This window comes from Cherax quadricarinatus, chromosome 68 (genome assembly GCF_038502225.1).
Source record: "Cherax quadricarinatus isolate ZL_2023a chromosome 68, ASM3850222v1, whole genome shotgun sequence".
In the NCBI taxonomy this organism is placed as follows: domain Eukaryota; kingdom Metazoa; phylum Arthropoda; class Malacostraca; order Decapoda; family Parastacidae; genus Cherax; species Cherax quadricarinatus.
The window spans coordinates 340,001-352,950 of record NC_091359.1 but is presented as its reverse complement, the minus strand read 5'-3'; the positions used below and the strand labels follow the sequence as shown (position 1 = coordinate 352,950).

The window sequence follows — 12,950 nt, the reverse complement described above, 5'->3', positions numbered from 1 at the left end:
CTCTAACTCTCCATTTAATAACTCTCCTCTCCTATTTTTAACTGACAAATCAATTTGTTCTCTAGGCTTTCTTAACTTGTTAATCTCACTCCAAAACTTTTTCTTATTTTCAACAAAATTTGTTGATAACATCTCACCCACTCTCTCATTTGCTCTCTTTTTACATTGCTTCACCACTCTCTTAACCTCTCTCTTTTTCTCCATATACTCTTCCCTCCTTGCATCACTTCTACTTTGTAAAAACTTCATGTAGTATTTATTGTGTATGTATCATTGTTTTCTGTGTATGAAAATGTATATTTCATGTTTTATTTTTTTTTATCATACTTTTGGGTGTCTGGAATGGATTAATTGGATTTCCATTATTTCTTATGGGGAAAATTAAATTGACTAACGATAAAGTCGGCTAAGGACATGCTCTCTGGAATGGATTAATATCGTTGGTCGAGGGTCCACTGTATTCCATACTGATTGGGTCAACAGGAAGGGTGGTGGAGTGGCGATGTATGTCAGAGATAATTTAAATTGTTGTGTTAGACAAGATATAAGATTAGAAACATTGGACACAGAATCTGTTTGGCTACAGTTTCTCGAGGGTCGTGAAAAGCTAATTTTGGGTGTGATTTATAGGCCCCCAAACCTTGATAGAGAGTGCAGTAAGCTGCTATGGGGCAAAATTCGTAAGGCATCTAGAAATGAAAATGTTGTGTTAGTGGGAGATTTTAACTTTAGACAAATTGATTGGAACAATGTGACAGGAAATCTTGAGTCTAGTGACTTTCTTGATACAGTTCAGGATTGCTTTTTAAAACAGTTTGTGACAGAACCAACTAGAGGACACAGTCTACTTGACTTGGTTCTTGCCAACAAAGAATCACTAGTTAATAATCTTGAGGTTAATGATGAGCTTGGGGAAAGTGATAACAAATCACTTAGTTTCAATATATCATGGAGTTACCAAGATAACTGCAATCAAATCTCTGTCCCAGACTTTCGCTTGACCGATTTCATGGGGCTGAAAAATTACCTGGGTGCGCTAAATTGGGATGTCCTGATTATGGGTCAGGTAGGTGGTCTTGGTTGCCAATATGACATTTTTCAGAGCATAGTTCTAGCTGCCCAGACAACTTTTGTTCCGAGTAGGGATCTAACAAAAATGATCCCAAATGGATGAACAATAGATTAAAACATCTCATTGGTCAAAAGATAGGCATATATAGGCTTATGAAAAGAGGGGGGGGCAGTTAAGAAATCAATATATTCAATTAAAGAGAGAAATAAAAAAAGCATTAAGAAAAGCAAAAAGGGATTATGAGACTAAGGTTGCAAGAGGTTCGAAGACTAACCCAAAATGGTTCTTTCAGGTATACAGAAGTAAGATTAGGGACAGGATAGGCCCACTTAAGAGTAACTCAGGTCAGATCACTGATAGTGATAAGGATATGTGTGAAATTTTCAATACTTACTTCCTCTCAGTTTTTACCCAGGAAAATACTAGCGAAACTCCAGAAATAATAGATTATGTAGATTGCTGTAACTAGTGATATGGTTCTGAGACAAATAGAGAAATTAAAACCTAACAAATCCCCAGGTCCTGATGAACTGTTTGCAAGGGTGTTAAAGGAATGTAAAGAGGAACTTAGCATACCTTTGGCTAATCTTTCAACATATCACTGCAAACTAGCATAGTGCCTGATAAATGGAAAATGGCAAATGTAATACCTATTTACTAGGCAGGTGACAGGTCCTTAGCTTCGAACTATAGACCAATAAGCCTTACCTCCATAGTGGGAAAATTTATAGAATCAATAATTGCCGAAGCAATTCGTAGCCATCTCAAAAGGCATAAATTGATTAATGAATCTCAGCATGGTTTTACAAATGGGCACTCCTGTCTTATGAATTTACTAACTTTCTTCACTAGGGTATTTGAGGAAGTAGATCATGGTATTGAATATGATATTGTGTATATGGACTTCAGTAAGGCTTTCGATAGAGTTCCACATCAGAGGCTATTGAGGAAACTTAAGGCACACAAAATAGGAGGAGAAATTTTTTCCTGGGTTGAGGCATGGTTGATGAATAGGCAGCAGAGAGTTTGCATAAATGGGGAGAAATCAGAATGGGGGCACGTCACAAGTGGTGTTCCACAGGAGTCAGTTTTGGGCCCCTTGTTGTTCACAATCTACATAAACGACATAGATGAGGGGTGAATAGCGACATAAGTAAATTTGCTGATGACGCCAAAATGAGCTGTCTCAATTCATTCTAATGAGGACATTAGAGTACTCCAGGATGATTTGAATAGACTTATGCAGTGGTCAGAGAAGTGGCAGATGCAGTTTAATATAGACGAATGCAAAGTTTTAAATGTTGGACAGGAAAATAACCACGCCACATATAAACTAAATAATGTAGATCTTAATATGTATTACGGATCGCGAAAAGGATTTAGGAGTTCTGGTTAGTAGTAATCTAAAACCAAGACAACAGTGCATTAGTGTTTGCAATAAAGCTAACAGAATCCTTGGCTTCATAGCAAGAAGTATAAATAATAGACGTCCTCAGGTTGTTCTTGAACTCTATATATCTTTGGTTAGGCCTCATTTAGATTATGCGGCACAGCTTTGGCCACCACATTACAGAATGGATATAAATGCACTGGAAAACGTACAAAGGAGGATGATAAAGTTGATCCCATGTATCAGAAATCTTCCGTATGAGGATAGACTGAGGGCCCTGAATCTGCACTCTCTAGAAAGGTGTAGAATTAGGGAGGATATGATTGAGGTGTATAAATGGAAAGCAGGAATTAATAAAGGGGATGTAAATAGCATGCTAAAAATATCTAACATAGACAGGACTTGCAGCAATGGCTTTAAACTGGAAAAATTCAGATTCAAGAAGGATATAGGAAAGCACTGGTTTGGTAATAGAGTTGTGGATGAGTGGAACAAACTCCCGAGTACCGTCATAGATGCTAAGACATTGTGTAGTTTTAAAAATAGGTTAGATAAATACATGAGTGGGTGTGGGTGGGTGTGAGTTGGACCTGACTAGCTTGTGCTACTAGGTCGGATGCTGTGCTCCTCCCTTAAGTGATGTGTCTGACCTCATTAGGTCAAGGCATTGGCTTAAGCCGGTGGGAGAATTGGAGCTGTTTCGCATAGACCAGTAGGCCTATTGCAGTGTTCTTTCTTTCTTATGTTCTTATGTTCTTACGAGGGCAAATATTCTATTAGTGGGATCGATTTGTGAAGGACCTACCTAGTATGGGCCAACAGGCCTACTGCAGTGTTCCTCCATTCTTATATTCTTATGTCTCTCATCTGCCCCATCTTTTGTCTGGTGTTCTCTTTGGTTTTGGGGCTATACATGTTTGAGTATGGATAAAAGGAAGTCTTTAACACCTGAAACTATAGCTCAAATCACAGGGCTTCACAAAGCTGGGCACCAGATTTAAGAAATAGTGGAGAATGTTAGTGTGTGTGAGTGTTCAGTGAGGAACTGGGTGCAGAGTTTCAAGGCTGGTGGCAGCGTCAAGTTACCTTCTGCCAAACCTCGGCCTGTCCCCTTGAGGAAGACATCTGTTCGTACCTTAGCTGTGTTAAAGAAGCAGTTACTTCCATTCCAGAAACACCAGTCATTACCATCTGTATTTCAGTAGTGTTTTCCATCAAATGATGCCATGAAACAGTCAATAAAACCATAAAAACCATCCGAGATGAAACGTCAAAGTCGCTTTTTTAAACCATACTCGCAATTGCAGTTTTGTTTTTCCCATCATCCACTGTGTGGGGCAGGATTTTTTTATACTGTGCACACATACTGCACAGACCCATTCTTTCATATCTAGGTCAAAATTTACCACTCACAGCTTATCTGAGTTTGCTGAGCTCATGACGTAGAACTACATGAGGGACCCCTGGCTTCAATGATGCAGTTCTACGTGATGACCACTGAAAGAGTTAATAGTGTTCTGGTGATGGTCCTGAAGCTTAAGCTCCCTCAGTTCCCTCCTTAATATTGCTTTGGTGATGGTCCTGAAGCTTAAGCTCCCTCAGTTCCCTCCTTAATATTTCTTTGGTGATGGTCCTGGAGCTTAAGCTCCCATAGTCCCCTCCTTAATATTGCTCTGGTGATGGTCCTGAAGCTTAAGCTCCCTCAGTTCCCTCCTTAATATTGCTTTGGTGATGGTCCTGAAGCTTAAGCTCCCTCAGTTCCCTCCTTAATATTTCTTTGGTGATGGTCCTGGAGCTTAAGCTCCCATAGTCCCCTCCTTAATATTGCTCTGGTGATGGTCCTGAAGCTTAAGCTCCCTCAGTTCCCTCCTTAATATTTCTTTGGTGATGGTCCTGAAGCTTAAGCTTCCATAATCCCCTCCTTAATATTGCTCTGGTGATGGTTTTGAAGCTTAAGCTCCCTCAGTCCCCTCCATAATATTGCTCTAGTGATGGTCCTGGTGTCCAGTTCCATCTGCTGAATTTTTGAGAAATTTCTAGAAAAAAAGGCATGTTCTAAGAGCTTTTGGAACAAGTGGTATTGAGGCTAGAGGGATTAAATTTGAGTTGCTGTATCATGGTAATGTGATGCTATGATTTGGTAATGTGGAAATGGGGCCAGGTGTTGGGTGATTATGTTCAGATTGATTTTTGCAGATTTATTACATAAATAAATAAACGTGTGTGTGTATACTGTATATATACATATATATATACATATTCTGTTTATTACAATATACAGTACACTACTGTATAAACATTTAAAAATATACCAGAAATGTTATAAGTGGTGTAAAGGTGACATTAAAACAATGGCAATGATAGTCGACAGAAACCCACTGCCATTATAGTATGCTCCTCACTTAGCAACGAATTCATTTACTGGCATGGTCTTAGGAACAGAACTCCATCGTTAAGTGAGGAGAGGCTGTAGTGAGTTAATATAGACATGTTTCATTAATCCATCTATGATATTTTTTTCAAAATTATATAAGAAACACATTACATAATATATAAGCATGATATATACACATTAGAATAAATTTGATGTAAATATGAGATGTGGTAGTCAGCAGTTTTTTTCCTCTCTCTCTCTCTCTCTCTCTCTCTCTCTCTCTCTCTCTCTCTCTCTCTCTCTCTCTCTCTCTCTCTCTCTCTCTCTCTCTCTCTCTCTCTCTCTCTCTCTTTCTCTCTTTCTCTCTCTCTCTCTCTCTCTCTCTCTCTCTCTCTCTCTCTCTCTCTCTCTCTCTCTCTCTCTCTCTCTCTCTCTCTCTCTCTCTCTCTCTCTCTCTCTCTCTCTCTCTCTCTCTCTCTCTCTCTCTCTCTCTCTCTCTCTCTCTCTCTCTCTCTCTCTTTCTCTCTTTTTTCTCTCTCTTACACAGGGTTTGACAAGGTTAAGGATCCTAGCTTTATTGACAGCTATTTACAGGTTGAAGGATTCCTAACTTTGTTGGTAAGCTAAGGAGCTATTACCTACATCAGCTCATTTGAAAGCATTTTTATTGTTATGAGACATACAAGTAGGGAACAGGATGAAGTTGGAGCCATCTGTGGGCCAGCAGATTCCTTTGATCAACTGACTTTATCTCGTTGACATCATTATGCTGTACGAATGTGTTCCATACTCGAGTCATCCTGGGTATGTATGATCTCAGATGGAGTGATGTTCTGGAGTACAGCCAGAGTGAAGTTGCTGCTTTCTGCCCATCTTGTGGCATAAAAGCTTGTTTCACGCTGTCCTCAAGTGGATCCAAGTGTGGTATTTTGACAATATTGGCCTTGTACATAACAGTAAGGCCACCCACATCCCTCCTATGTTGAAGGCTCTGCTGAAATGACAGATCTATCCAGGATGGGTCCAGGCGAGAGATGAGGCGTCTTGCTCTGTTCTCTACTCTGTCAAGCAGTCGCAGATGAGAGGGGGGCAGGCAAACCAAGAAAGTGGAGCATACTCAATGGTGTGGAGCGTATTGTGCCTCGTGACAGGATCTTGCAACCCCTACTGTCAAGCAGATGGGAGATACGGTGAAGTGCTGTAAGCTTCCTGGCTGCCTTGTTTGCAAGATTTACAACGTGGTTCTTCATGGTTAGTTTGAGTCAAATTTCACCCCAAGGATATCAACTTCTTCTCCAGGTGCCAACATCCTCCCATTCATCCTTACTACTGCACCAGCATTACCATCATGGTGCCTAGAGACGATCATCATTTGCGTTTTCTCAGGTGCAAATGTTACTTGCCATCTATTTCCCCAAGCTGATATAGCTCTCAGCTGGTGATTGATGTAGCTTAGAGCAGCTGGCATTTCTTCTCTTGGATAAGTGAATGTCAGTGTACAGTCGTCTGCATATGCATGTGATTCTGGGATGAGATGAAGAAGGTCGTTGAAGTAGACATTCCATAACAATGGACCCAAGCACGCTTCCTTGTGGAACACTTGCCCCAATAGGATGTCTTGCTGATTCCATTCCATTGAGAACTACACTTAGAGATCTACCATGAAGGTAATCACTGAGGAGACATAGCGTAGAGCCTGCAATTCCCAGTGCTTGAAGTTTTGCTAAGAGGCCCTGGTGCCACACCCGGTCGAAAGCGCCAGCAATGTCCAGTGCTACCACACACAGCTGACTTTGGATTCGTCCAGTGACTGGTGCCACTTAGTGGAGGTTTAACAACAGATCAGCAGCAGAATAACCTTTCCTGAAGCCATATTGACGATCACAAAGTAGTGAGAGGTAGTCAAAAACTCTGTCATTTGTCTTGAGATTATTGTCTCGAGGATCTTACCAGTGATTGACAGGAGTGACACTGGTCTGTAGTTGCTGATTTCTGCTCTGCTCTTCTTTTTGTGAACAGGGACTACATTTGCCTCTTTCCATAGAGAGGGCCATTTACACTGTACTAGGCAGTGCTGAAAGATGCGAGTTAGAGGTGCTGCTAGCTGGTCTGCACATCTTCTCAACAATCTTGGGCTCAACTTGTCTGGGCCCACAGCCTTTTCTTGGTCAAGCGATTTAAGTAGGAAATGCACCTTCTCCTGCCTTATTGTCACCACTGACAGTTTTGACACAGTTCTTGCAGCTAGCCAAGGAGGGTCCCTTGCTGGATCAGGAACTTGCATTTTGGTAGCAAAGTGTTCAGCAAAGAGGTCCGCCTTCTCTTGACTACTAGTAGAGGTGGTCCCATCCTGTCGATTTAGAGGTGGAGTAAGTTCATCAGGCAGATAACCTTGTCTGTCCTTGACCAGGGACCACCAGGTTTTGGAGCCTACCCTACCTGATGCTAACTTTCTTTTAGTGTCCACTCTCTTCTCTCTCTTTCTCTCTCTTTCTCTCTCTTTCTCTCTCTCTTTCTCTCTCTCTCTCTCTCTCTCTCTCTCTCTCTCTCTCTCTCTCTCTCTCTCTCTCTCTCTCTCTCTCTCTCTCTCTCTCTCTCTCTCTCTCTCTCTCTCTCTTTCTCTCTCTCTCTCTCTCTCTCTCTCTCTTCTCTCTCTCTCTCTTCTCTCTCTCTCTCTCTCTCTCTCTCTCTCTCTCTCTCTCTCTCTCTCTCTCTCTCTCTCTCTCTCTCTCTCTCTCTCTCTCTCTCTCTCTCTCTCTCTCTCTCTCTCTCTCTCTCTCTCTTTCTCTCTCTCTCTCTCTCTCTCTCTCTCTCTCTCTCTCTCTCTCTCTCTCTTTCTCTCTCTCTTTCTCTCTCTCTCTCTCTCTCTCTCTCTCTCTCTCTAACATGTTGGTCATCTCCCACTAAGGCAGGGTGACCTGAAATAAGAAATTCTTTTTCTATCATTCACACTATCACTGTCTTGCCAGAGGCATGTAGATATAACTATTTAGATGTCCCTCTAAGCAGCAACTATGCATCCTGAACCCTCCTTTAGAATGCAGGCGCTGTACTTCCAACCTCCAGAACTCAAGTCTGGCTAACCAGTTTCCCTAAATCCCTTCACAAAATATTACCTTGTTTACACTCCAACAGCTCGTCAGGTCCTGAAAACCATTTGTTTCCACGCCTGTCTAACACACTCACACATGCCTTCTGTGTATGTCCAAGTCCCTTCCACACAAACAGTATATATGTATATATTTTATTTATTTATTTATTGTGATTGTCATGGTGGTCATTTTTATCAGTGCTGCTGTAATATTGCTCTGGTGATGGTTTTCATGCTCACTTATTATTTTGAGCTTCCTGTATAACATTTACTGAATTATTTTTTTGTTGCTATTTTAATTGTTGAATTGTTTTATTATGTACAGAGCTCAGTATGTGAAATATTTGAAGACAGAATATGTGGCAAGAAATATTTTTTATATTGTGACACTTGTAGCTATTATGTGAGACACTAGTGCTACACTTACACCTATTAAATGAGACACAAATGAAGATGGTGTTTGTGTTATTATAAGAAATGCAGTTACACCTCATTACTTGTAGTTAATATATAAGTCACAGACAAATATGTGTTGGTCACCAACATTTATACAAACTTTTTTTTCAGTTGACTTTATAAGTTAACATCTCTGCATGTTTCTTATTATTACTGTGTGAAAAACTCAGTATCTTAATTACCTGACTTAATTACATGTTAATTTTAGGTAATTTTTATAGCTATAGATGCAATTGAGCTGTATTATAGCCCCCTCACTGTTTTGTGTTGCAGGATATATGTCAAGCCTTTTCCTTTTCATTACATTCCTGCTTGCAAGACTCCTCCACTACCTCTGCAGGGATACCTCTTCAGATTCCCTCTTCCTTGATGACCAAGGTAGCCTCACCACCTGCCCATCACACCACCAGTTACAACCTAAAAAACAGCCACACATTAAAGGATCTTACTGCAAGCTCCATGCATCATACTGCTAATACCAATACTTCAGCTTTGTCAAGAACTCAGCTTGAACACCGTAAACTCTTCTTGAAGGAATCTGTCGGGCAGTCTCGGCACTTCAAGACTAGGGATGCTCTCATGATCTCAGGTGCTGATCATGACTCGACCAGCCAGCCACCTGCTGACCATGACCCAACCAACTATCCACCTGCTGGCCATGACCCAACCAGCCAGCCACCTGCTGACCATGACCCAACTAGTCAGCCACCTGCTGACCATGATCCAACCAGCCAGCTGCCTGCTATGATAACCTTTACACATGGCACTACTACCAGGCCTTTGACTTTACTGCCACTGCTTCCTCTGCGGCAAGGAAGGGGCAACTACTGGCCAGTTAATACAGATAGTTCTACAACATTTAAAACTTTGGAGCAAAAATCAATAAAAGAAAATTGGCATTCAGAAAATAACTTGAATAAAAATGAAATTTTCAGTTCTTCGTCAGTGGTAAGGTTACGTTATACCACTAACCCAGTAACCCACACTATGCTTCATAAACTTAAGACACGAGAATTGCATGAGGGGGAAGAGCTGAATTTGTCTACATTGTCAGACCAAACTGATTTTCTTCCTGTGCCCATTGGTTCAGCTGATATGCTAGACAAGCACAAAGAGTTTGATACTTCAACAAACTCTGATGCCAGTCACAGCTCAGCATTACAGCAAGACCAGTTTTTAAACCCTGGTGTCAATCTTACCATCAATTCTTTATCTTTATTAAATGGGCCAACAGACGGCTCAGTATTAACATCAGTTCCTGTAATTTCACCTTCTGTCTCTGAAGACTTACAGCCTATCACTTTTTCAACTTCATTTTTACCTGATTCTTCCATCACCTCACCTTTAGATTCATTTACAAGAACTAGACAGTCCTTGGGTGTGACCAAGTCTGAAAGATCAGAGAATTTTCATATGGCCAGAGAAGTGAAGTATGATCATACAGCAGTAAAGAAACGTTCAGATTTTAGAAATACAATGCTTCCTTCAAGACTAATGGTGACTAATGGCAGTACTGTTGCGGCCAACGGCACAAGAGATAAGCATGTGACATGGGAAGTTGATTATTCTCAGTCTGTAAGAGCTTCACAAAACATAACATCACTAGCCAGCCATCAACCTCGCATCAGACACTCTTGGAGACACTTCCATCCACGACATGGTCGTTCAAGGTCCAGGTTACAGATGAAGCCAAAATTTCAGAGCCGAGAATCTTTTATGAAAAGACCTCAGAATGTGACAACTGCTACTGGTAAAAGTGGGAGACCAAGACGCCCTGTTAGAAGACGTCCTTTTACAGAGGCTCACAGGTCTGAGATTGCAGGAACAAATGCACGGGAGGCTATGCACTTTCAACATGGTAATATATTGGAATTTACAAATGGAAAACCCAATAATGTAACTGAAAAACCTGAAGTTAGACCAGATGTTCAAGAAGTAATAACTTCAGCAAGTAATGCTACAGGAACTACTAGCCACACAGCAGGTTTAAGAAGAGTCACCACCAATGGAATACTGCCTCTTAAACATACAGGTGATGAGCATATTTCCAGAAACATTTCTACAATGCTTACAAAAAGAAGACCACATCACAACAGAAAACCATTTCACAACAGACAGTGGAATGCAAGAACTCCTAGAAGAGGAAGAAGAAGAAGAAAAAACAAGGGAAGACTCCTAGGTCAGGAGAAAGAAGAGTCCTCTGGCAGTGTAGTTTTCATCAGTGGGTCACTACCTGTCCCAACATCCATAGTTGCTGGGACAATTAGATCAGTTAGCACAAACAGACCTCGTGTAATTCAGCCATACCCAAGTTTTGTACAGAATAATACCTTCTACTTGCATAATATACGAAAGAAAAAAACAGAAATAAACAAGGGTGATAAAACAGAAACAACAGCTAGAGATGTTGATGTTAAACCTCCAAATGTCATGTCTGAGCACAAGGTGAACACACATTCTGGGTTCAAAACTGGTGAAGAAAGTGAAGACACAAGTTTAGGGAGTCATCTACCCATCACAACACCCATCAGTGATTACACCCAGCAACATAGATCCAGATCTCCACCTTCACCTAGGTCATCAATAACTCCATCAACCACACCATTAATATTTAACCAATTTGATAGACATGAATTAGCAGACAGAGTTAGTAAGAAAAAAGATGAAGCTGGCTCAGGCAACAAAAGCAGCCATCAGATACAGACTGGAAGACAGCAAGTAACACACACACTGCAACTCCATGAAGTATCTGCCCATGTTAACTCCTCTAGTATAGCAACAAATTCTCAGTCAAATGAAGATATTTCTGAAACACTGACACAGTTGTCATACAGAAAACACAAAATAGATGCTAATGGAAATAAACAAAATTACCCAGAATCCTCAGTAAGCAGCTCCATCACACAGTCACCAAGTGATGGACATGTTACCATCACACAGTCACCAAGTGATGGACATGTTACCATCACACAGTCACCAAGTGATGGACATGTTACCATCCCACAGTCACCAAGTGATGGACATGTTACCATCACACAGTCACCAAGTGATGGACATGTTACCATCACACAGTCACCAAGTGATGGACATGTTACCATCACACAGTCACCAAGTGATGGACATTTTACCCTCACAGAGTCACCAAAAGTTGAAGATAACATGACAGTAATGGAAACAAAGACCAAAGATCAAACAACAGATGCTAAAAAAAATATTAAATATGATGATAAACATTTTTATGATGAATACCATTACAATGATCATGACTTGGATGTCTTGGAACATGTAAATTGCCACTCACCTGAGAAGCAGAGTGTGATACATGATTCAAATACTTTGAGTGCAGAACACACACGTACTTACAAAGAGTCTTCCATACCATTGGCAGATGATGAGTATGACAACTTGCAGACTAACAGTACAACACATTTATACAATACTTCAGGAAGCTCTGTCCATGGATATAACAATTCGGTAACCCCAGAATATATATTCAGAGAATTCATTCCAGAGTCGAGTGTTAGTATAGGAAAGGAAGTTGAGCCTTATTACCCTTGTAAGATTGATGAGGATGGTGATGACACCTTCGACACTGGTACTTCTAAATTTCCTGCCAATAATAATGCAAACAAATATGTGCACAAGGGAGAGCAAAATAATTTTAATGAAAAGCACTTTTCAAAAGCTAATGAGGAAAACTCTGTGGAGTTTGAAAATGTTGAAAATGTACCAGTGATAGGAAGAAGTGAGGAGGACAGGAAAGGAACGATTATAATCAAAGTGGATAGTGGCGATGGTGATGAATCTGTGCTGCATGCCTCATCTGCAGACAGTGAATCTGCATTGCCTTCCTCACCCTCAGATGGTGGACCTATACCGCCTGTCTCACTCTCAGGTGGTGAACCTATACTTCCTGCCTCACCCTCAGATGGTGGACCTATACTGCCTGCCTCACCCTCAGATGATGAACCTACACTGACTGCCTCACTCTCAGGTGGTGAACCTACACTGCCTGCCTCACCTGCAGAGGTATTTTATTTGTGGTTTCGAAATAGTCTTCAAGAAGAAGTAATGGAGGCAGTGATCCCGGCTCCAACACCTGTTCCCTATGTAATTCAGCTCAGGAAGGCACAAGAAATCGAACGTGGGCTGTCAGCCAACTTTGCTCCTGTAGTCTTGGATATTTTGGAATCTGATTTTATACCTTTGATAAATCCAGGCCCCAGAGATTCTGAGGACTTTAACAATCTGGATATGGATATGTTAACAGACAAATATTTTTCTCCACATAAAACTGAAAACTCGCTAGATGGTCTTGCAATGTCTTTGGATTTGTCTCCAAATATCACTAGTTTTGGTGATTATGTACAAACATTACATGTTGGACAGGAGAATAAATCAGCCTCAGGTGCAGACATGGAAGACCTCCATAGTGACATAAGAACACCATCAGAAGCAGACATGGAAGACAGTCATAGTGACATAAGAACACTAAAAGCAGACATGGAAGCCAGTCATAGTAATACAGGAGCACCATCAGGAGCAGACATGGAAGACAGTCATAGTG

General features: G+C 40.9%; 1 protein-coding gene across 2 annotated transcripts in view; it reads left to right on the top strand.

The window, feature by feature from the left end:
* The window catches only part of LOC128697923 (uncharacterized), a 651,973-nt gene that overhangs the window by 638,171 nt on the left and 852 nt on the right, over positions 1-12,950 (top strand). For both annotated transcript variants that reach the window (XM_070099541.1, XM_070099542.1), the window contains one exon: positions 8,657-12,950. This exon is cut by the window's right edge and continues 852 nt beyond it. In XM_070099541.1, the coding sequence (XP_069955642.1) occupies positions 8,657-12,950 (4,294 nt within the window). The remainder of the gene's footprint in view (positions 1-8,656) is intronic.